Source organism: Dermacentor silvarum, chromosome 7 (genome assembly GCF_013339745.2).
Source record: "Dermacentor silvarum isolate Dsil-2018 chromosome 7, BIME_Dsil_1.4, whole genome shotgun sequence".
In the NCBI taxonomy this organism is placed as follows: Eukaryota; Metazoa; Arthropoda; class Arachnida; order Ixodida; family Ixodidae; genus Dermacentor; species Dermacentor silvarum.
Window position 1 is genome coordinate 9,902,774 of NC_051160.1, and position 23,331 is coordinate 9,926,104.

General features: G+C 43.3%; 2 protein-coding genes across 4 annotated transcripts; one reads left to right on the forward strand and one right to left on the reverse strand.

The window, feature by feature from the left end:
- Positions 1-930: 930 nt before the first annotated feature.
- Positions 931-3,174, reverse strand: LOC119457533 (trafficking protein particle complex subunit 2). Its single transcript, XM_037719132.2, has 4 exons — positions 2,852-3,174; positions 2,592-2,736; positions 1,930-2,015; positions 931-1,191 (listed from the first exon to the last, which is right to left on the reverse strand). Exons 1-4 carry the CDS (start codon positions 2,942-2,944, stop codon positions 1,093-1,095), a joined length of 423 nt encoding a protein of 140 aa, XP_037575060.1. The 5' UTR covers positions 2,945-3,174; the 3' UTR covers positions 931-1,092.
- A 174-nt stretch (positions 3,175-3,348) lies between these two features.
- Positions 3,349-23,284, forward strand: LOC119457532 (integral membrane protein GPR180). 3 transcript variants are annotated; one of them, XM_037719130.2, is made up of 7 exons: positions 3,349-4,041; positions 8,832-9,006; positions 10,822-11,055; positions 12,511-12,648; positions 14,041-14,296; positions 16,520-16,683; positions 21,846-23,284. In XM_037719130.2, exons 1-7 carry the CDS (start codon positions 3,548-3,550, stop codon positions 21,879-21,881), a joined length of 1,497 nt encoding a protein of 498 aa, XP_037575058.1. In that variant the 5' UTR covers positions 3,349-3,547; the 3' UTR covers positions 21,882-23,284. The 3 variants fall into 3 exon arrangements, 2 of the variants coding, with proteins under 2 accessions (XP_037575058.1, XP_049526114.1); XR_005193330.2 differs by having other exon boundaries at positions 3,350-4,041; positions 16,520-16,864; XM_049670157.1 differs by having other exon boundaries at positions 3,350-4,041; positions 16,520-16,693.
- Positions 23,285-23,331: the final 47 nt, after the last annotated feature.

The window sequence follows — 23,331 nt, forward strand, 5'->3', positions numbered from 1 at the left end:
TATGTGAAAAAAAGCAACTCGAATGTAATGGGGAATAGGAAAAGAGATAAAATCTTTTCCTCATTGTGACATATCAAGAAACGTGGCCTTGCTTTTTAGCTTTGGCTGGTCACCCTTGTAGTGTAACCACGTTGCATCTGCTTCTTTTCCAGAATGTTTACCAATGCCCTCAGAAACAACTGCTTAACGCCTTTTATTTAATGGCATTAGCATGGTGCCACACAGAATACTTAAAGGCATTAAAACGTATTAGTGCGTACTTGGTTACAGCTGCACACAAAAAAGCCCTTTCTAAACTGAAATTATTCTACATAAAATGTGCATATTAATGTTACTTGTGACAGTTCTTGATATTACGATTGGGAGGTGAACTATTGCATTCACTGCAGCTGTCCTGTCTTTGCAATGTTTCTTTATTAAGAATATACTATCAACCAAACACTAAATATCCAAGCAGCCTTTAAAAGTAGCCAGTAAAACCGTACATCCCAATGTTGTTCGCATATACCAGTAGAGACTGGAAATGGGAATACCAGGCTGCGTTTTGAGGCTGCGGAGATACTCAGCTTTTTGTCAGATCCCTTGGTCCATAATGTTTTTTGGTCGATAGTACATGCAGCATCAACTTTAGATATAAATGCATTAAGAAAATCAAGGCTCTAGACGATATTAACCTTGCATGTGTAGCAGCAGGCTATTATGAGAATATTTTATGATTATGTGCCTCTAGAATGTGACATGTAGAACGTCATTTATTATTTTTTTTCTTTGTGTATGCATGTTTTTTGTGAGAAAAATTGCTCTCTGGGCAATAATAATGTATTGAATAAGATGCATTGCTACTCTCGGAATATAAGTGTGATGTACTGATACAAATGCCAAGTTTCTTATAATAGGTTTTAACCACCGCATAAAGAGACCACACACGTGTTTCCACAGCGCAGGTTTATTACCCCGTAAAAAAAAAAACCTTGCATCATGATTACAACAGACATGGTTTCAAAGCTGAGCTGATGCTTGCAGATGTGTGAACAAACCAAAACTAGTTGCACGCTCAATCTTTTCTCAAGACATGGGAGGATGTAAAACTGCTCAGCCTGTCAAGTACTTCCTGCCGTAAAACTTGGCCTTTTCATCAAAAGCCGCCGACTTGATCGGCGTGTTGTGCTCATAGAACGGGTTCAGGGCATACTGAAAAGTAAGAAAGAAAGCATTCAAACAACAGGCTGGCATTGCCTAACCTTTCACGGCGAGAATTTTGTCAATGAAGTGAAAATTTAAATGTGTACATCTGAATGACAAAAGATGGGGAAAAAATATAGAACAATCTTGCACTGTAGATTATGGCGACGAATAAAAGGTTTTCCTTGTGAACTGCCAACAACTCAAGGTGTTCAAAGCAGTATTTGGTTCTTCAGGCTTCTTCATTCACGTTCATAATGGCGTGGAATCTGACCATAAATTATTTGAACGTCATTTTCGTGCCACCCTAGGCAACAGGCTCTAAAAACAGAGTGCGGAGGCCTAACCTCTGCATTATGCAACGCATGGATATTTGTTAAATATCGGAGAGAGCCGTAACTAGCTGTGGCACAAGGTCGATAAATTATGTAACTAGCATTGCTCATGCATCTCTGAGGATAGCTGTACTAATTGGTTTTCTTGAAGTTGGATATTTCGTGGAAAACAATTATGATTCCTACAGGAAACATTGAACCAGAAAAGGTTTAAGGTTTAATATCTCACTTAAGACATTCTCGATTACCAAACAGAAGGAGATGGCAAGCTTGAGTTAGGATAAAACTAGGATGTCTACTGAATATTGCGACTGGGGAATGCCGTGCGCAAAAAGTGACAGACTTTTCGTGTCGACAACAACAGACAGTGGCGGGTGATTAGCCAGCAAATGGGAACATTAAACCTTCATACCTTCACGTAGAACTCGTACATTTCGGTACAAAAGTTCTTGATGCCATCCTCGTTCTTCACGTCGTGCAGGACGAGGAAACGCATGCCTTCAGTAACTTGTCAAGGCGGAATGATGTTACGCAGCAAAGTGTAAACCCTCGTAGTGGAATCTGCAAACATGGCCTGGACTGCTCGGGCGATGTGTCGCAAAGCAGGGAACAGCGAAATATGGCAACAGTACTCGCATCTGTGCAGCCTGCAGAGAAGTGTTGTCCTTCTGGCCCAACAATTGAACTGCACTATTGTTTCCTGCACTCACCAGCACAGAGCACAGGCGTTCCTGACACGGTTAGTGTCCTCGGCAAGTATGCAGGTACTCAAATTAGGTATTTGCATAACAATTGTAGTTTATAGTTCCATATTGTGATTATGTATGGCAATTTATGAGCGCCTGCTTTTTCTGCTAGCTTGCTTGGTAATGTGCGTGCATTTACGGTACTCATTCTTGATTGTGCGTTTTTCAATCGTCAATCCACTCCTGCTTGGGGCCCCAGTATGGTCGGAAATATAATGAAATTTTTCAACATTATATTAAGAGTTACGGCTTTGTCAGAGCGTCTGATCATTTTCATGTTCTTGCGAGGGCAGTCTACGAAACTATCAATCGATCATTGCAAGGATACGGTTCGCCGTGACGAAGGCGGACACGAACCACTCGTTGAACTTGTCGACCACTTTCAGGTACATGTTGTTTGTGGCCCACATGCACTCGTCCACAAGGTCAAGGGCGGCATGAGCGATGAATTGGCTGAGGTAACGGTGGTCTTCCTGATCAAAAGAGAGAGAAAGAAGACAAGCGTGAAGAGAAAGCCCCGTTCGAAGGCACAGTCGACAAGACACCAGCGCATTTCTGCCGCAGCCGACAGACAACGTCTATGCGTACCTTGTTTGCCTGCTTGTTGGCGGGGTGGAACTCCATCTCGTAGACGGGATTATCGAAATGCCCGACGATCACGAAGTAATAAGACCCGGACATCGTCGAAGATTGTTAAACCACTACGCGACGCGCGCGAGCTGTTTACGAGGAAAGCTGTGTTTCGTCAAGAAATTTGAATGAGAAAATCTAGCGGCGTGTTTTTCTTCTACCCCACTGCATGTTAGGCAGCTGATCTCACGGCAATATTATAAATTACTGAGGACAACTAGCAACAGTTGTCAACAGAAACTGGATAATAGCAGTCGTGCCGAATCAAGTAGGCGGAGGATACGAGACAGCTGGCGAGCTGCTCGCTCGTAGGCTCGTTTCCGTATCAAGTCGAGGCAAGACTGAGCCAACGCACGAACTACGATCGAGTCAATCCAAAGCCGATCCAAAGCGTGCTGCCGTCTGGCGGCAGCATTGCGCGACGTCTCAGACGACGGTCGTCTGGCAGCAGCGCGACTGCTTTCTCCCGTCAGCCGATGCGAGAGGGAGTGTCGACGCGGGTGTGATGCCTCCGACGTGAAGACTGACGCCAAGAGCGGTGCGACGCGACCATGTCCATGCGCCTGCGTGCCAAGTTAGCGGCGCGAACCTAAAAGAGGCGACCCGTCATCATCGTCAGTCACCTTCCGATTCTCCCCCCGCCCACCCCACTGAATGCGTCTTCTCCGCGCCGTGTTCGTCCTGCTCGCTGCGACCGCATGGAGTGCGCAGTGCCTGCACTTGCGGGGAACGTTCCGCACGGGCCAGTTCTTCACGTTTCTCGCCAAGTTCGGCTTCAAGAAGACCGACCGGCATGACCACGAGAACACGCTCGGCTACATCTACGGCAACGTCACCGCGCCGGCGAACGCTGGCGTCACGCACCGCGGTACGCTTGTGGTCGCCGACAGAGACCACTTCCTCGCCTTCTACGGCAATCGGACGCAGAGCTACCCGGACGGCGGCACCGCAGCGTCCGTGTGCGAGCTCATGTTCGCCGGCATCAACCGGGTCGCATTCGACAGCAGCTGCAACCCGAACGGCACGCAGGACTTTCTCCGCAACATACCGTGCGCGGCGGGCAAGCTATGCGAGGACGAGGACAAACCGAGCCGCGTCGTCGCCGGCAATCAGTTCACCTACACCGTGCGAGATCTTCATCAAGCTCGGTAAGCCGGAAAGATCGAGCCATAACCCTACGCGCGCCTCTTAATTATTTGCCCCCGCGTAACTCACTCCTCGCGGGCCTCTCACGTTGTCAGCCGTTCTTCTCTCTGTCACCCGCGGTATGCTAATTAGCACGCGCACCTGCGCGGTTCAAGTTTGAACCCCCTCCGTCTGGCTTGTAAACAACCTGCTACACCCCCTGCCATGTCCGCCTGGCAATTACGAAACAAGAGCTTCCGTGCATCGCTTGCCGTGCATGCGAACGGGGTGTGTTAGTGAGGGAGAAAGCGACGTTGATCCGACGGTGCGCGCGACGTGAAATGTGCACCGTCCGCTCAGCGGGCGGAAGCGTACAAGCTGACGCTTGTTGTTTCGCGCGCGATGTTTTTTTTTTTTTTTTTTGGTATTATTATTCGCTCGGCTTGCTGCGCGACGAGAGATTTGTGTCACACAGACGCGCGGACAGCGCCGTATCGAACATAAAATCAAATCTTTTCTCAGCTGTCTCTCTCTCTCTCATGCCCGAGAGCGCCAGCCGCAGACGAAGCGTGTTTAATCGCGTTCGTCTGGTACGTCTAGACTACCGCGTAGCCTCGAAGCGTGCTGCTCGGTAAAAGAAGAAAAGCAGTACGCTCGGCGGCGCGCTTTCAATTTCAGCCCGGGAAACCAGGAAGCTTGGAAAACGAGCGCGCGGTTTGCAACAGGTAGTTCCAGTCTGGTGCGCGCCCAGCGGCTTCGCCGATTCTGGGTCAATCTGGCGAGACGCGCGCGCATCTGTGGACGGTGGGGCAGAACGTGTTATAGTGGGACGGAAAAGGAAGTAGGATCAACGTAATACTACGGATCGAGTGGCCGTCTGGTTTATGTATTTACACTCGCGCTTAATGCCGTGACTGCCCCCCCCCCCCCCCCCCCCCACACACACACACACAGTTTCAGTATATCACGTATATCGTCTATGGGTCTTTCTGCTAGTCGACGTGACGTACGTACTACGTTCGCGAGGACCTGTACCTGTGTGTTTCGTTTATCTTTCTTTTTTTTTTTTTTCGTGCTGCACTGATAGCTGTGACCCTTGCACTGTACGTGTGCTTGTATATACGCCTGAGCGATAAGCATGCGTGCTTATGTGTCATCGACAGGCCGCTCGCGTGGTGCCCACAAAACAGGAACCTTAACGTGGAAGGTCGTGTGTTTTGGGAGAGAGGAGTAGGGTGGCTTTGAGCACGTCTGGTCTACATCTGTTTTGGGTCACACCGTCTGCAGAGGCTGTCGTCCCTTTCCGAAAGTTGCGTTCAAAGGTTCTCTATGGTCCACTCTTAAAGAGAACGCCAGGTTGGTACTAAAACCAATCTAGCACAGCTTCACATCTCGCACATAATGGAAATCTGTGTTAATGCGAAGGGGTTGCCACACGCCACCTGCAGTGAAATGCTTTTGCATTTCAGCTTGCGTGTAATTGAATTGCGCTGTTGGAACTTGCTAAGGGCTTGCCATCAGAATCAGACTGGTGCATACCCTTCGGGTACCCGGTATTAAACAGCACGATTGTGATGTGAACATTGCCAACTCCATGTGTAGTAGCAACACATAATGCCATCTCGAGTACAACGCACAACATATCAGTGCAATGAGAACGAGGAAACACACACACATGGGTGCAGTGTTGTACTAGATGCACTATCTGCTGTGTGCTAGAGAGAATGTGTGACATCACTCTCAAGCACTGGGCTACAACTGGCTGTGATTTAGCGAACACCTAACGCTGACTGAAGTAATGGCGTAGTACATCAGCATAGAAAGTGAGGAAACACTTGCACACAATGCACCACTGAAGCAGGTGCAACCAACTGATTATTGCATCTGGGCTGATATTGAAGTTATCACAAACAACACAAAAATTGTGTATGCTTGTTTGATCAGACATACATGGAATTTGTTTGTTAATGATCATTGTGAGATTGAGCTTGCTGGGCAAAGAAAACCCAGAAGTGATCCTGATAATGCTTCGTGTTGAAAGGCACTTCGTGTGACTCATTAGGTCTACCTATATTGGTAAAATATTGTTGCCAGTACGTTCAGTGTCAAAACAGAGCGGTAATCAGTCCCGAAGTGCTAATATGAGTGGTTTGTACTGTATGCTTGTCCGGAGCTCCTCCTGGGTCTGTCAGAGGACCTTCAGCACCTTTCTGTTCCAATTGTGTGGCATTTATTGTGTACGCATTGTCTGTATGATCTGCACGAAATGACAGACCTGTCTCTCTAAATGTCACGTACGAGAAATTGTACGTCACCATGGCACAGCGCACTGCAGTAGTCAAAAGTTATTTCTGACAGCACATACGGCCGTAGTGTTTAACCGGGATTTCTTTTTTTAGACTATACAGAATTTTTAAATATCACCTGTGGCAGATGGCATAATTCTGAAACTTTAGCTAGATTACCAGAAGCGGCCGCTATTCGCACGAGAAATATAAATGAATAATTTAGTAATTTTCAAAATCTGACAAATTAAGTTTTCATCTAATTACTTCATGGCACATATTGCAACTTATAAATTGTAGCCGGTGAATTAGCAAGATGTACCAACTAGGAACAAATTCCCGGGATGATGCCAGTTTTGTGATATTCATTCCTGTATTTTGTGACGACTATATTGGCATTATTTTATCGCTTTTAAACTCAAAATGGTGTTTTGTTAAAAAAGCTAATTGGACGACTACACATTTTTACTGCAAGTTTGACAGTGTATATCTAAAACGATGCCATCCTCAGAATTCATTTCAGAGGATGGCATCGTGTCAGACGGCACAGTTCTGTGAAACTGGGGAACTATCTGCCATAGTGGAACTGTGGCACTGTGACTGATAGCACATTTTTACTGTTTCAGGTAGATTGCTTGAAGAGGTGGACACTAAATCAAACCACGGTATAATGAACATGGATATAACAAAATACTGCATATAGTGAAATAGAATTTTCTTGCCAATATCAGCATGTAACAAATATGTGTTTATAATGAATATTGAATATAATGGGTGTGTTTTCAGTGTCAAATGCAACTTTAATATAACAAGATTCATCCTAATTGCATGAGACATCACCACGAATGCCTAAATGAATGGTATTCCGAAATTCTCCCGAGGCGTTTTACAAGTAAAAATCGTTACAGAAAGCAATTGTATAGTACACAGTGACCTCAAAGTAAGTTATGGATTATTTCTAGTTAAGTTTTAACACATTATTTTTAAGCATGTGTCAAATTTTCTGCAGCAAAATGACTTGATGTTTGACAAATATTATCGAACATTGGTCAGCTAAAAAAAAATAAGCACGAAGCTTACAAAACTGTAACTCTGCACCGAAAACACCATAAAGTTTCATTAATTATCTTATTATCTAATCAATTTTGGGTGCATGTTGCAGTTACGAGTTGACATCAGTGAGTACTGAAGGCACGTTCACATGGAACAAAATTTAAAGCTAGCACCAGTTTCTAGATAGGTACTGTCAAATTTGTGGTAAAATGAACTGTTTTTCCACTTACTTTTTTTAGCAGAATGCCTTTTTATGCATTGCACAACAAAAAATATAACCATAGAAGCAATGCCTTTCATCACACAGTTTGGAAACTTGTATCTCGAAAGTGGTATCCTCAGGATCCAGGTGCATGTGCCTTTCAGACTCACCGGCTTCAATTCATAAATTGCCACATGTGCCTTAAAGTAATTAGATTAATTCTTGATTGGTTAAATTTCAGTTAGTTGATTATGCATTTTGATTTATGTAGTGTGCACCTCAAGTAATCCTGCTCTACAATTAAAATTGTGCGATCTGCCATTGGCAGTTTTTAAAAAATTCCATATAACTCATTTTGAAATGTACGGTGTGTAATCCCGCATGAGATGTTGTGGTTTCTTTTCATTGTGTCATGTCATTTCCTTGCGGCACGGGCCAAGTAAGGCAAAATAAAATTCGTAGCCAGAACCATGCGAGGTGTGCTTCAATCACTCATGTAAACAAGGGCACTGCTGTGTGTTCACTTGTAAGCGAATCTGACAGCTGTTTCTTCTTGAACAATGTATTGCTGCAACGCTTCTCATCATAACAGCACCATGACATATAAAAATGAAAGTATTGCACAGAAAATGACAATTGCAATGGGCAAGCAGGATACAGTTTCAGTTCAGCATTTAATTTTATGAGGAATGGGCAGTTTTTCCGCTGTATATTTGATTCCAAAATGACAGTTTCAAAACAAATGATTGTCAAAGACAGTGTGTGTCTAATGAAAGCCCAGATTTTCCTTTTTCTTTCCCCGCAAAATAGTGAAAAGTTTTTTCATCTTTTTTTTTCTTCAAATATATGGCTTTAAAGTTTAGTATATTTACAGCAGTACCTGTGGTAATCTTACCTGAGGTTGTCTGTGCCATAACTCCAATTTTCGTTGTTTCCTTTTATTCTTGTAGATTTGCTGAAGTGGGTAATATTGCAATGAAAACAGTATATATCCATTTGTTACAGGGGGTGCTTGAAACTAATATGACTACTGCACACAAAATATATCTTATGTGCTAAGTGTTTTAGCAATGACTTCTCTCATTATTACAAATATGGGTTTTCGAGACACAATTATGATTTTTCTTCACCGATCTCGGTAGCAGTGCCAGACATGGGAATGTGTATGATAATTACTGCTACGATTATAAAATAATGAATTTTTAACTAATACATTTTTTAAATTAATGACTTAAGGGCACGTTTGTAATGTCACTGTCTTCGCTGTGTTCAGGTTTTGGTACGTCAGCATGGTCTCGTGCTACCGGGAAGGCGAAGGCAAGAACTGCAAGTGGAAGGACTCGGTCGACGAAGACATTGAGATAGCGTACGACATCTGGCTTGTGAACGGCAACCCGGCTGCCCCCTCGCACAACGTTTTTGAATATCAGTTCTCCTTTGAGCAGCAGGTATGTTTCTTTTTTTTCCGTTACCGCTTTCTAGATTTGTGCGTTTTGGCACTGGGCGTTGTCACAAAGCTCACCTCCACACCCTCAAAAGAGCCTTGCAAGCTTTTCAGGCAGTGTGAGTGAATTGAATAGCGTGAATTTGCTCCATTTACCCCGGTGCAGCTGGCTGAAGAGAGCTGCTATTCCGGGTGCTGTCAAATTTGCTGTCTTGTCTCCGATTTGCTCAAAGGGTGGCTACGTCCTTTCTGATTGGCTGAGAATGCTGGCATGGCAGAATTTGACAACATGGTGGAATTTGACAGTGTAAAGAATAATGAACACCTATAATGGCACTCTGCTGCTGAACACAAAAGGTTGCGCTCATAATTTCCGGCTCGGACATCTGCATTCTCACAGTAGTCGAGTACAAAAATGCCAGTGTCCTGAAATTATGGTGCACTTAAGAAAGGCAAACTGGAGGCGAGTCAGTGTAGTCTGTTAGGTTACCCTTGCGGAAACCTTGCCACTTTATTTCTTGCCAAGAAGTTACGGAAGAGAAACTGAAGGGGTTCTCTAATTGCCCGTGACCGATGGGGTCCTATGTAGCTGGCACCAGTGATGTCAGAGGTCGTGCTGTGACAGATGCAACTGTCCAGGGCCTCCGAGATCAAGTGCTGTGATCACCACACCACCCGGTCTTGGAGGCTATGCATTGTTTGCTTTAAAGTGGAGGACCACAAAAAGAGAGTGCCAGACTCTTTTACAAAGTGTGAGCAGGGTGAAGATATAGCATCTGAGTTTCTCCATTGTGAAATCAATTAAAATAGGCAATATGTGTTTTCTTTTTGAATTGAGGGTTGATTACAATTTTCAGGTTATAGATAGGGCATGTTATGAGGAGCAAGCTGGTTCTGTATTTTCACAGTGACAGTGCCATATCCCTACCACTGTTTGCACCATTTTCTGACTTGCAAAACCTTAATTCTGAGTAAAATTGTTATTTTGACATCTTAGTGCATTGACCTATCACTTAAACTTGACTTAATATTTGCATTTAAGTCCTTAAACAAAAACATAAGTTTACAACATTGTCTGGTCTGTGGTGGCTTCCAGTGGCAGGCAGCAGAAATAATTGCAGAGCCTTTGGAAGGGACCTTTGTCGCACTGTGAAATCCATTTAGTGGAGGGCTATCCATCCTACACACACCCTCTCTTTTCATCTACATTTGTGCTCTATCCCAACAAGTTACCATATGTTGAGTTCTCTGTTCTGATAATCTAGAAGTAGCAGACATGAGTAGCATCAGCAATGCCTGGTTTTCATTTTTTCGTATGCAGGGTGGTAATCTTATTCCAACTTTCAGGGTACCAGTATCTGGCTTCTCGTTAAAACTTCCTAATGATGACTCCTTATAAAACTCCTCAATTCCCTTGAAAACTCCCTAATGTTGACTTTCCTTCTAATGCTCCTTAACATTGCCATTCCCTCTAAGACTTTTTAATATTGTAATTCTCTCGAAAACTCCTCAATGTTGCCATCCCTCTAAATATTCCTAATGTCATAACATTGTCATTCTAACACTTCCCTTAATTGTCGTTCCTCTAAATCAGCCTAATGTCAGAACACCTTCGTAACATTGTCGTTCTCTCTAAAACCCTCAAATTTTGTCATCCCTCTAAATATCTCTAAAGTCATAACTTCAAAATTCTCTGTAAAACTTGCCAATGTCATCATCGCTCTAAATCTCCTTAACGTCACCCTGCCACCTAAAACTCCCCAACGTCATCCTGCTGTCTAAAACTCCCTAACGTTTTCCTTCCCGCTTTTGTCAACAGGGCAGCCTGGAAAGGGTTCTCCTCTTCTTCCTCCTCTACTTGATCCTTGCCGGGCTTCAGGTGTACGCCGTCATGCGACAGAAGCACCTGGTCACGCGGCTCTTCACGGCTGCCCTCACCCTGCAACTGCTCTCATTTCTGTGGACAATCACGCACCTGGCATTCTTTACCTGGGATGGCGACGGGGTCCCGTCGCTCGGGATTGTTGGTGATGTCAGCTACATGCTTTCACAGGTTCGACGCACATATTGTTAATTTACGAAGTGTTCATTAATAATTGCGAGTGTTTGCTGAAGGCAGAAAGCTGGAAGAACGCGGAGAAAAAAAAAAGCAACCAAATTTTGTCACAGGCAACACGCAAATTCTGCACTTATCAGCACAAAACTGAGAACTGTCCAGTGACCAAAATGACCGAGAAATGTCCTTTGGGCATCCACTGCAAGGATATGGATATTCTTGGAATGTGCTGAACAAGTCCAGTATGCATCCCTGGCATGATAGTTTGGCTACACTTTCCATGTCCTGTGCACATGCCTTCCGTGTGTACGCAAGGGGCATCATGGGTAAATTGGACGTACATGTCAGGGCGTTTTTTGGTGTTTGCTATAATAGATATGTTCGCAGGGGAGATGCTATCACAAGCAGAACGCCCATGCAAAAAAAATTATATGCATCATATGTGCACACGTGCATATGCGTGGAATGGGCAGCGAGCTTCTTTTTCAGAGCCCTCCGCCAGCTGATGAGCGTACATAAGTTTTGCATATAACATTTGTCATAAAATATTCAAAGTACGATGTACACATAAGCATCAGACATGATAGCTTAGGATGATAATTCAAGCATATCAGAAAACTGTTTTCTCAAGAGAAAACTGAAAAGACCACGCGTCTGGGAGGACATGCAACTATTCACATGTTGGCCGAAGAAAGTCCAGATGCAATGTCCTTGTGATGTTTGCGGTAGGATATTCCAAATTTGCATATTCGTTCAACGCATGTCCTGTTTGTCTCCAAAGTGGTGCATAGATATTGAGATGTGATTTGTATGACCCAGGGGCGACGTATATTCACTGGCTGTCTACTGGAACACGTTAACTGTAGCAAATGGAGTCCTCATTAGTGTTAACTGTAACGTCAATGCTTTTCACTGTACTTTAGGGAGACAGTTCTTGAAAATGGTGCTAAGCCTGTTATTTCTGCAAAATTATTTCATTACTGCTCAGCTTCAGTTCCACAAATAGAGACATGTGCTATAGCGTGATTAACTACGATGTTAATTAGGCAAGTATTGTTAATTAGCTATCATTCTGCAATTCAGCCGTGCAAATAGTGTCTGCCTCCTGGTAAACCAGCTGTTGTGACAGGATTGGAATATCTACCACAGAAGATCTTAGTAAGTCTGTTTTCATCAAAAAGGATGATCCGGTATATATCTGGAATCAGCCCTGGCTACCAGGTAGAAATTCCAAGTGGTATGTAGACAGTTGGTTTGGCAATGAACGAGAAGAGTCAGAGGAAGCAAGGGGTTCGATTTTTCGTAATTAACAACAGTGTTAAATAAATAGACTTGGCTTGGCAAGTCTTGTCACCAAGCCGTTGTAGCTTTGCAGACGGCCTTGTGCTGAGTACTGCTGCTCATGCCTTAAAAGACTCCCATTTCCTTTTCTTCTTTCGTACTTTCACACAGTCTCTGTTCATGCTGCTCCTGCTGCTGCTCGCCAAAGGTTGGGCCATCACGCGCACAGAGTTGACGTGGAAGCCTGTATTGTTCTGCATTTGGCTGGTCTATAGCTGCATACAGATCCTCCTGTACGTCTGGAACATGGTGAGCCTCCATTGTTAAGCATTTTGCTCTATACTCCATTTCATACATAGCAGGCTGCGCTACAAAGAGTCTCTAAAGACACACCTCCCTTACTGCTAGCATTCGTGACCAAACAATTGTACGTCACACACGAGAGAAATGTATAGGTAGACATCGTGTAATTTGCTGTAAAATTATTTCTCGTGCTTTTATGCCGCGAACAAATTTTGGCAGAAGCCCGTCTTGCGATTAATGTCGACGTTAATGTGATCAGCAGTTGAAGCAATGCAGTGACACTCCGTACTGCTAGTGCCAAAACGTGCCACGCATTAGACATGTATGCAACTCGGGTTTCTCTCTCACACTTCCCACTGGACAGGTTGCACCATCCAGCGTCCTGCCTGAGTTTCACCTCTGCCTGATCGATGGTTTCAATAGAGGCTTGCTGCCTTCACAGTGCTGGTGGAAATGATGCCTTGCAGCGTTTGGGAAGCGTTGAATTCAGTCCATTTATCAAAATTGCACTGTTACCTGCAGCATTGTGGTGCTCAGTACTGTGCGGGCACATGAAACATTAACGAAGTCATCCAAATTAATACTGCAGCCGTGAACTTGTGTCACAAGATTCCCGTGTGGCCCACCTCGGCCATTCAGCGGCTGTGTCATTGAGCTGTTTAACTTGAGGTCACACGTTCGATTTTTGGCTGCTGTTGATTTCTTGGGGCCGAATGCAAAAAAAAAATACAAACAAAAAAAGCTTTGTGGGCTTCATTAGGCATACGTCGAAAAATCCCAAGTAGTCAAATTTCGGAGTTGCTCGTCATGGTGCCCCTCATGACCTACTGTGCAGTTCCAAGTCATTACAACCAACCATTTAATTTTCATTTAATTTTAGGACTCAAGTAAAAAATAAAATAGAGGCATACCTTTAAGCTGGTACCTGCTGCATCCAGGAAAAATTGAGTCAGAAAGGAGGGAATACTATGTTGTCACCATCCCATGTGCTCCACTCACGGGACACCTGTGTAAGCCTGAGTTCCAAATCGTTAAAGCTTGACTCTAATGTTGTGCTGGATCGCCCTCGAAAAATTTAAGGAAGACTTCATAGTCTAGCATTTCCCTCTCTTCCTTTTCTTGCATCCCTGATATGCATAGTGAAGTTAGGACTTTTTTTGCTGCCTGCTGTTTGTAGGAACACATTTCAGGGCATATGGGCCCATTAGCATAAAAGCGGTGGTATCTCGTCATCTCTGCTTGGCTCACAAGGCTACTACACCCTTTATGCTCAGTTCAAACCAAACCACCGACAAGGCAAGATTCAACAACATTGTGAAATATGATGGTTGCTGGACCTTGACATCCCAGCTGACGCTGCCCGCTCACATTCCTTTTCTTCTCGTCGCTTTTTCGCAGACGGAGGTGGATGTAATTGAGGAGATTGACGAGTACCAGACCTATCCGGGCTGGATCTCCCTCTGCTTCCGACTGGTGGTGACCGCCTGGTTCCTCACGGAGCTGCGTTCTACCATGATGGATGAGAATGACCACCGAAAGCTGCGCTTCTACCTCCATTTCGGAGCGGGGCTATTGTGCTGGTTCGTCTATCTGCCCGTGGTGGCCCTCATCGCCCTCCAGGTATCTGCCCTGTGGAGGCAGAAGTTCATACTCGGTGAGCAGCCTTCGTCTGCTGATAACTTGGTTCTTGGTTTCGTAACAACTTAGTGTTCTTGGTTTTGTACCCCGAATAACTCGGAGTTTCAGTGACCATTGTTTTGTTAGATTGCTTCAATTTGCAGTTTAAACTTGAATGTTGTTTGCTAGTATGGAAGGACACTGACGTTGTTCTTGAGAGCAAAACTGAAAAAGTGCTACGCAAATTTGGTAGTATACTTCTCTATAGGTATACGAGTCATTTCGATTATTGCAGTTACATGCGAGTTAAAAGGTACGACATGAAAACATTGAATTGGCGACATAAAGTTCTGGACTTGGTATATGTATTTACTTGATTGTATTGCATGTCCACTTTTGCTTCACTCTCCATGTTTTCATTTTTGGAAAGGCAACTTCGGCAAAATTACACATGTGTTTAGTGTTCATAAAGTTTGTAATTCGTGTCCCATAATTCGATTGCAATGTTTAACACCATGAGTGATAATCACAATGTTGGCATTTTTATATACCTCTGTTTTGAAAAATAGTATGGAAGTACTCCTCTAAATTATTGAAACTAGAAGGTAGTACAGGGTTGTTTATGGGCACATTAATAAACAGTTCAGAGGCTCTATTCTCGACACGCATGGCAGCTGCACGGCCGCCATTATCCGCCATGTTGACTCTCTTTGTCTGTCGAGAGGTCACGTGTTTTGAAATTTGTGCCGGGAAACGGAAGCTTTGCAAAATGCAATTTTGTGTTTTCATTAGAATGACAAAATGTTACGTGAAGCTGCAAATTTTATCGACTAATACTTTTTCGTGGTCCTTGGCACCTATATTGCGACTTTAGCGCTTTAAAAAGAAAGTGGACGGTAGCGTGCAGAAACCCGTGCAATGCATCTGCAATTTCGCAAATATGTGGTGGCATTCCAAGATATCCGGCATGTCAGCTTGCTGGTTGGCTGAAGGAATATCCTGTGAAGAGCGTCACAGGAAGGGCCATTTCGTAAATATCAATTTGAGGTTGCGTGACGTTGCACTGGGCCGCCATTGCAGAGATTTTCTGCCATAATTTGTGGTACGACGAGCTGCGCGAATTATGGTAATGAGCGGCCATATGCAAATGCAGTCGAGAGGCATGCGTATCGCCGCATTTTCCCTGTCATTTGGGGCCATGAAAATCTTTTGTTCACAACACGTGCTCATAGCATTTGCATCGCTCTCGGGTGGTGTTGGCATTTGTGTTTTGAGCCATCATTTTTATTAAAAACATGTTTATTTGAAATTATATTGGTTGAAACTAACTTTCTGCAACTTTTTGCACTTTTCACTACTGCGTTTATATTGTAATCAATATTAATGACTTTTCGCGTCATCAAAGGCTATGACAACGGCGACATTTTAATTTATAAAAGGAAATCTACGCAAGGAAATGTACGATCTTGAAGTTTCCTCTCGCGGTGTGATTAAGCAGCGGAGTGAACAAGAGATAGCAGTGCCGGCGCTTGCGTCTCGCAAGCGGATGCATGTGGCATGCGTAATGCTATCGATGATATTCGGCCACTTCTCAGCCAGACGAGTCGGGCGATGGTCGGGCTGAGTCGCTTGCGTTTCACGAGATAGCGATAACGCAGCCTAGATCGCGCGCTGATCATCACTGGTAGGTCGCTTATGTTGTCTCAAAATAGAAAGCAAGCACGTGGGCGCCAATATACGATGACTCATTCTGTTTCCCGAGGACACACATCCTAGCTAATGAAGCAAACGACAGCTTGTGCGCATGCAGACGACGGAAGCGAGAAACAATTTGGATGGAATAATCGTACGCTTTGAGCTAGCTGCTTTATTTTTACTGGGGAGGAAAACTGTTTTCCTTTATAAATAACGCTAGGTTCAATGCCTACATCACAGTTACTTAGGCGAAACGTCAAATTTGCATCACCCACTTACCTAACTTAAAGCGGTGCTATGTACTCCCGAGAGCAAAAGTATACAAACCACAGGCTCCCTGAAAAACCTATTTTTTGTAACTCAAAGAAACTGAAATTCATGAGTGCACCGAAAAGTATGCAACACCATGTTTGGACTATATAGTCCTAACCTTTAAGTTGCATTTCGTAGGCTGAGAAGAAAGTCAGCTTTTGCTCAGGTTGGTACGACACATAGTATTAGTGACAAGCCCTTAAAACATGAGCAGCGTTTTCCCATCATCAACTCGTCTGTGGCTCCCATGCAGGCATCAGCTCCTGCGCCGATTTCCTGGCGTACGCCATCATCACGCATCTGCTGTGGCCGACGCGGAGTCAGCAGTACTTCCAACTTCAGTCCGAGCTCGACCCCGGCGACGAGCTCGAAGAGCTCAACGAGGCGCCGCACAACGTCCAGGCCAACTGCCGAAAGGTCTGAGATCGTGTCTTTGTGTCCTTTGGCCTCCCCCCTCGGCCCTCTTGAAGAGTGTCCGAAGAGCTCATCACCATGCACTTTGCACGGCAGCACCCGTTACCGCCATCCTGCCTGCCCGTGCCCGCTCGTCGGGCTGTACCGCATGTTCACGTGCAGTACGGAAGCGATCTGTTCATCGGTATGCTGCTCACACGTCGTAGCTGCTTTTGTATGCTTTGTGTTTTGGATCTCTCATCTACTGCTCATCTTCAGCATGCAGTGCACTTCGGTTATTTTAATCGTAACTTCAGCATAGGCGTCTGCTTTGTCTGGTGGTGTACAGAGTGATTCAAAAGTAACAAAAACAAGAAAGGTAAGAAATTTAATATATTGAATAGGTATGTACTGCAGCAGGATAAGTGGCATTCGCAGAAATGTGCAGAAACGCGTGGCGTTTCTTTTATCGATAAGAAAATCTTATAGCCAGAGCAGTTATATTTGTCCCAAAGAGGTGGTGCTGTTGTGGCTCCACAATACAAAGTATGATGATGAGGATTTATATTGGCATCCCTTTTGAAACGGGGTGGAGAAAAATATTCACCTAGCCTGCTTGAGCTAATCAAGTTTTACTAGCATCTGTTGCAGTCTAGCATTTCGCCTATAACTGCTTTATAGTCTCTTTCTTGATTAGAACCTCTGTCTCTATTTGTACAGTTACCTATGCCTGTAATGACTGCAGCTATATCTCCTCCCTTCATTTTTTCCACCAATACTTTAAATCTCTCTTATGTCGACCACTGACCAGTAGCTTCGAATTCCAGTGCTTCTGGAAGGTGGACATTATCGACGCTTCTTGCTGGATGAATATCTTGGCATTCCATTACGACGTGCAGAGACATCTCCATGAGTTTCGCTGCAGCGAAAGTATGATCATGATGTTTATTGGTATCCCCTTTGAAATGAGGCGGCAACAAACAATCATCTATCCTGCTTCAGCTAATAAGGTTTCACTGCATCTATTGCAGTCTAGCATTTTCCATATCTCTTCTTGATCTTTTCTTTCTTCATTACAACCTCCGTCTCAATATTACACAGTTGCCTATGCTTGTAATGCATGAGCAACCGATGAACTGACGCAAATTAAGTGCCACCTGTTGGCGACAAATGTAGCTCCCTGGCTACAAGATTTTATGTTCTTAAAATAATCTCATTTTCTGTACATTTGTGGGAGAACCGCATGTTCCTACGTCTATACATTTCGTACTTTTTTTGTTACTTTTGATTGCTTTGTATGTATTTATGTTATAAAGCATGGCATTTGTGCTTTAATTATGACAAAAATGCATTCCATGCACCAGTTCCTCTAAGCAGTGAAGTCGTAGAACACGCAGTGAAGTCGTAGAACACATTTTCTGCCTTGATTTTGGTACAGGCATTACTTACTGTTAAAAGTACATGTTGCTGCTGGTCTTAAAGCGGCAGAGAAAGCCGAGGAATTTGATAAAGATTCATGTTTAATAAGAAGCAGGCACAAAAAAATGACAATACAAATGCCAGTCATTAGGCATTGCCTGTGCCAAAAGTAGAGTTCAGAGTGTACTTACTTACGTAATTCGTTACCAACAGTCACTCAAGTTAAACTTTTTCTTTTAAATGCAACAAACCTCATCAATTTTGTTGCAGCAGTTACCGAGAAAAACTATTTCTCTTTTCCCATGTATTTAGATAGGAGCCCCGGAGCTAAAGCTTCCTCTTAACTCTTGTTTCATATTCTGGTGACAGTTTTATCGTTTTACTTCTATTTTCTCGTTGCCTTTCCAAGAACGTTTTCTGCCTGTGGCTCTGCACATTTTGTCGCACTGGCACAGTCATCGTGTTATCTGTACCACTTTTTACGCATCTTTCTAACACTTTTCAAACGACGCTGACATCAGTACTGTGATGTCATGTCAGTCTTAGTAAGATATACACAGTTTGTGATCGCTCGCATGCTTTGAGATTTTACAAGCAATTGTGCGCAAATAACCTTTTGAATGCATGCTTAAAGGAACATTAAAGGGAAATGTTAAGTCTTGTTTGGCTTGTAGACTAGATTTCTGGTAATAGCCTCAGTATTGATATTAGTGAAAGAACAGTTTGCCGAAAGTAATCAAACAGGAGGGAGGCATGGCACCACCTGGTACCCTTTAAAGTGCCCGTACCTGCTCCTTGCCAGAGTTCTTCCAACCATATTAGCTACATCATAACTCTGCTTCGAACTCCGGGCAAGTTTGGGTACCTTTCTACCAGAGGTTAACAGACTGACGCGCCACCACTCGGGAACAAGATGAGAGTCGTCGTAACCCATTAGCTGCTAAAAAAGAGTGCTCGAGGCGGCTAATACGACTGAAAAAAAAAAAAAAAGTGTTGCTGATTGGAAATACTGTTTATTAGGCTTTCCTTACAGTGGGTGCCTAGATCTTGTTTTGTTGTGCTCAAAAGGGGGAGTTTTATGGTTGGTTTTCTTGTCTATAGGTAACGCTACAGTCAGCAGACCGTCCCTGTGCTGTTTGCCGATCGCTGTCGTGAGATTTCGCAATATGGCGCTTATGGAGGTTTTTGCAACTCGTGTAACTGAAAAGCGCTGGCTCCTTGTAGCATCGTATATTGTGGTAGCACGTGGCCAAGGCTGATGAACTGTTTATCATATTTAAAAATAATGGCAGAGCAATAAAACAATTAAAACGTAACTTCGTGCAAATTTTGGCCAGCATATCCTGCTTGAATAGAATGCTATAGTACCGTAAAAAACGGAATATAGGCAGGACCGAAATGTAGGTCAACCCCCCAGACATTAAATTCTAAAAAGATCAGGCGGAAAATAGTATAAACCGGTAAAAAATTACCTGTATATAAGACAGGGGTCGACTTCATGCCACGTTTTTTTTTTTTAAACAACTTGACCTATATTCCGGTTTTCATGATACTGTGAAATCCGTGTCAGTCACTATGGCACCATTGATGCCACAATATGAAGTTCAGGAAATAAGTTTGGCCTCCGTATTCTTCGCTAATGATGAACTCCTTTCAGCCTAGAAAATGTGGTGGTTGTCCTTAAAGAGTACCAGTCTAGATACCAATGTATATTCCCTACACTTATCATTTTCCTTTAATGTCCCTTTATATTTTGTGGATATGTTTTAGTCAGTATTCTTATCTATCCAGAGCAATGAGGCACTGATGGCAATGCAGGCGTTTCTCTCTGTTACCATGACACTGTGTGTTTGTTGCACAATGCATGTACACTGTTGCTACTTGCAGGCATTCTCGCACCATTTTTCCAGTCACTGTTTGTATTGCACTGTTGAGTATTATCGTTTAGAAAACCGCTCCTAATTTCTTATCATAGTACTTGGTGTTGGTTGCACCGCAGTATTTTTGTCATATGTCACTGCTTCACGATTTTCAAGCGAAGCTTGTATTTCTTGTGCTCTTCTTGTAGATGAGGTTGTAGTGCCTGTAGCCCTTGTACAGTCGGCAACGAACGAAACTTGTACACACTATTTTAACCGTGGATGAGCCCCAAATGCAAAACTTTCGCTTATGAAAAAAATTAAATAGCAGTGTAGTTTTTTTTATCAACGACAAAGCTTAACCTAACAGTGCTAGTGAATGACACTAACTAGACCAGAATCTTCTGATTTTCCCGCTCTAATTTCGATGTTCCTGCTTGGTTTTTACTTTTTGCTAACTGTACACTCTGCACCTTGCATATTGCAAATCTTTGTGCACCTTGTGCTTTCGTTTGCATTTTTTGCATTTTTTTTTTTAGTTCAGGGTTGCCACGCCATACTGTATTGTTTCTACAGCCTTTCCTTATATATTAGCATTTTTTAAGGTTGCCATATACTTTTTTTACTTTAAGTGTTGTAATGCCATAACCTGTGTACAATGTAACCCATCATATCACCCTTTTTGTGAAACCCTGTGAATTTTGTTCTTTCTTACGTTTCAGGCAGGAATGCCAGAACTGCTACTGTTTTGTTTTCGTTTTTTTTTTTTTTAATACATGTATAAAGAATGATGTACTTATACATACAGTGTTTTATGCTTTGCCTGTTGCATGGCCAGCACTATATGTTTTTGTGTTGCTTACATGTTTGTTTTTGTGTGTTTTTCAGGAATTAGAATGTAAGTAGCCTCAGAAACAAGCATGATGACAGACTTCATTTTTGCTTGTTCTTCTTTTGGATGCTTGTATTGCCTGCCTTCCAAAGTTTTTCGACTGCAAGTAATGTGCAAAGCAAAGCATTTTGCACCTATATATAAAAACTAAAGTCAAATAAACTCGCACCCCAGCTTTGGCGCTGCCTTTGAATTTCCACAAATGAATGGTAGAAATGCTCCGCGAAATTGTGTTGTCTGAAATTCCTCTGGCAGCTTTCAGGATAGTTTGTTGACAAAGAAAGAAAAGACAGATTCAGTCAAGCCAATCCTCTTGCCTTTTGGACTTAGTAAAGATGCCCGCTGGCACTTGAAGTGTCTTTACATAATGGCACATGTGGACAGCGCCATAAATTTTAATAGAAACCGCTTTTAATAATACGCTTTTTCAAATAATACCTTTTTATTAAAACATGCTAATGGGGTTTCACTGCACATGCTCACAACTGTCCCATAAACACCTAGACTAGCAAATGAATGCATGACTCATTCATGATTGGAATTACCGTAAAATGCAGCACATGATACGGACCCAAATATGATACGAGAGTCAACTCCGGGGCAAAGAAAAAAAAAAAGCTTCTACCATCAAAAAATTATTTACGCAAAAGTTATGCAAGCAATGCATTGATGTGTTCAAATCTGGAACAAGTCTTCCTGTCATGTGTGGCATATTACGGTGCTCAAAAGTCTGTTTTCATATCTGCATGCCTGAACTCTGTACACAGGCCTGGTTTGCACTGTTTTCCAGATCATGTGCTATTTGTTTTTAAATTTTTTAATCTTAGAAATCTTAATCATGGGATTTTCTGCACCTTTCCGTGGCTGCCTAATGAAAATTTCAGCTGGCACATGAATGCGTGCCCGATTTTACAAATTGGATTTATTCAAAAGGTCATTTTCAATATCTGCATGCCTGGCACTCAAGACCTAGCCTGCTTCATTCTCTCTCTTAATTTTTCTTTTTTCCTTTCCAGCAAACTAAGAGAAGTCATGCAAGCATCTTCTGTTAGAAGTGAAACGTCACCACAGTCTGTAATGACTTGGGGAGGAGGACTCTTAAGTGCTTCCTGCTTGTTTGCTGCTACAAAGCCTCTGACATGTTTGATGCTTCTTCTCCATACTGTTTACTATACGTAGCACTTGTTGCATCGAGTACTTATATATATAGGATTGTTTTTAATTCCATAAACTATCTGTTTTCGATGGTGGCGCAGTTATTTTAAAGCAGCCACCACGGTGCTAGGGTTCCCAGTGCCCACATTTCCGTTTGTGTTGCTCGTAGATTAGATATAACCTCCCGCTCGCAGCAGCGAGCGACAGATCTGACGTTTACGGTCCTGTATGTTAACCGTCAACGCTGTCGTATCCTACCAGGCAACTCAGCCTAGATAGGGCTAGGTCAGACAAGCCAATCTTGTAGTATATTAGATGTAGAGACAGACGCCATTATTGCACACCTGTGCGCAACTTTCCAGTGCCATCTGAAAAGAGAAGACTTGCCCGGCTAAGCATCCGCAACACTCGTCAAGAGCATCGCTCATAAGACAGGCAGGACAGCGGCATTTCGGTCTACTCCACTTCACGCCTATGTAGCAGAACGGAACTGGTTTACCTGAAGCCAAGTGTACAGTCACAAATCACAGCGTGCCTATCTCGTTAAAAGTGGTTCTGAAGTCCTCGTACTATTGTTCTGTGCACAAAACTCCTCTCTATAAGGACTTTCGCATCTGCTAACTTTGAAGCTCACGATGCAAAACGATTTAGCTGGTGATTTCAGTTCGCTGGGACGTCTTGTCGTTTAATCTTGCGCAACACGACTAACCCTCGCATGCTTTTTGTTTAGCAGCAGACGACGGTTTGGGTCGTATTTCCAGCATTGTGTTTTCGAAGGTGTTCGTTGTTTCCGGTGGTGTGTTTATATGCTCCACAGTATTTTGCGCGACTAGTCAGCAACTTGTATCAAGGATGACTACTAGTTGCTTCCCTGAGAAGCTGTGATGTTCTGTTCCTTCTCACTTTTTTTTTTCATTCTCTTGTGTTAGAATGGATTGAGGAGCGACGAAGCGATATGTACTTTTCAGTGGTGCCCTTATGTAATGGTATGGGCACTACCCCATGAGAGATCTTCTTTTGAAGTTCCCGAACATAACTATATTTCAACGCCTCATTCGCTAACTAGCTATGTTGGGGGCTTGGCCTTTTGGTTTTCTCTCTATATACACTTCCTGTGACATCTTCAGCTTTGTTTTTCCATGCTGTGTACTATTTTCCTGAAGTTAGTGTTTTTATCCCAAAGTTGTGACTGAGTATAAGCCGCCACAGCATTTATTACTTGTTTCTCAATGATTTCATGTCTTGTAATGATCTGTTGTTGGTTTAAAGAGAAAAAAATAAACTGATGCAAGAATGACCACCTTCGGTGTCTTACCGAGTCCTTGTCGCGACACATCTCCTGGGAAA

Bases quoted from the DNA above. Each gene is read 5' to 3' on its own strand.
- LOC119457533 (XM_037719132.2), bottom strand. From the start codon at position 2,944: ATGTCCGGGTCTTATTACTTCGTGATCGTCGGGCATTTCGATAATCCC. The intron at 2,737-2,851 runs GTACGCATAGAC...TCTTTTGATCAG, and splicing joins CCAACAAGCAGGCAAACAAG to GAAGACCACCGTTACCTCAG. The intron at 1,192-1,929 runs GTATGAAGGTTT...CTTACTTTTCAG, and splicing joins TGTACGAGTTCTACGTGAAG to TATGCCCTGAACCCGTTCTA.
- LOC119457532 (XM_037719130.2), top strand. From the start codon at position 3,548: ATGCGTCTTCTCCGCGCCGTGTTCGTCCTGCTCGCTGCGACCGCATGG. The intron at 12,649-14,040 runs GTGAGCCTCCAT...GCTTTTTCGCAG, and splicing joins TCCTGTACGTCTGGAACATG to ACGGAGGTGGATGTAATTGA. The intron at 14,297-16,519 runs GTGAGCAGCCTT...GCTCCCATGCAG, and splicing joins GAGGCAGAAGTTCATACTCG to GCATCAGCTCCTGCGCCGAT.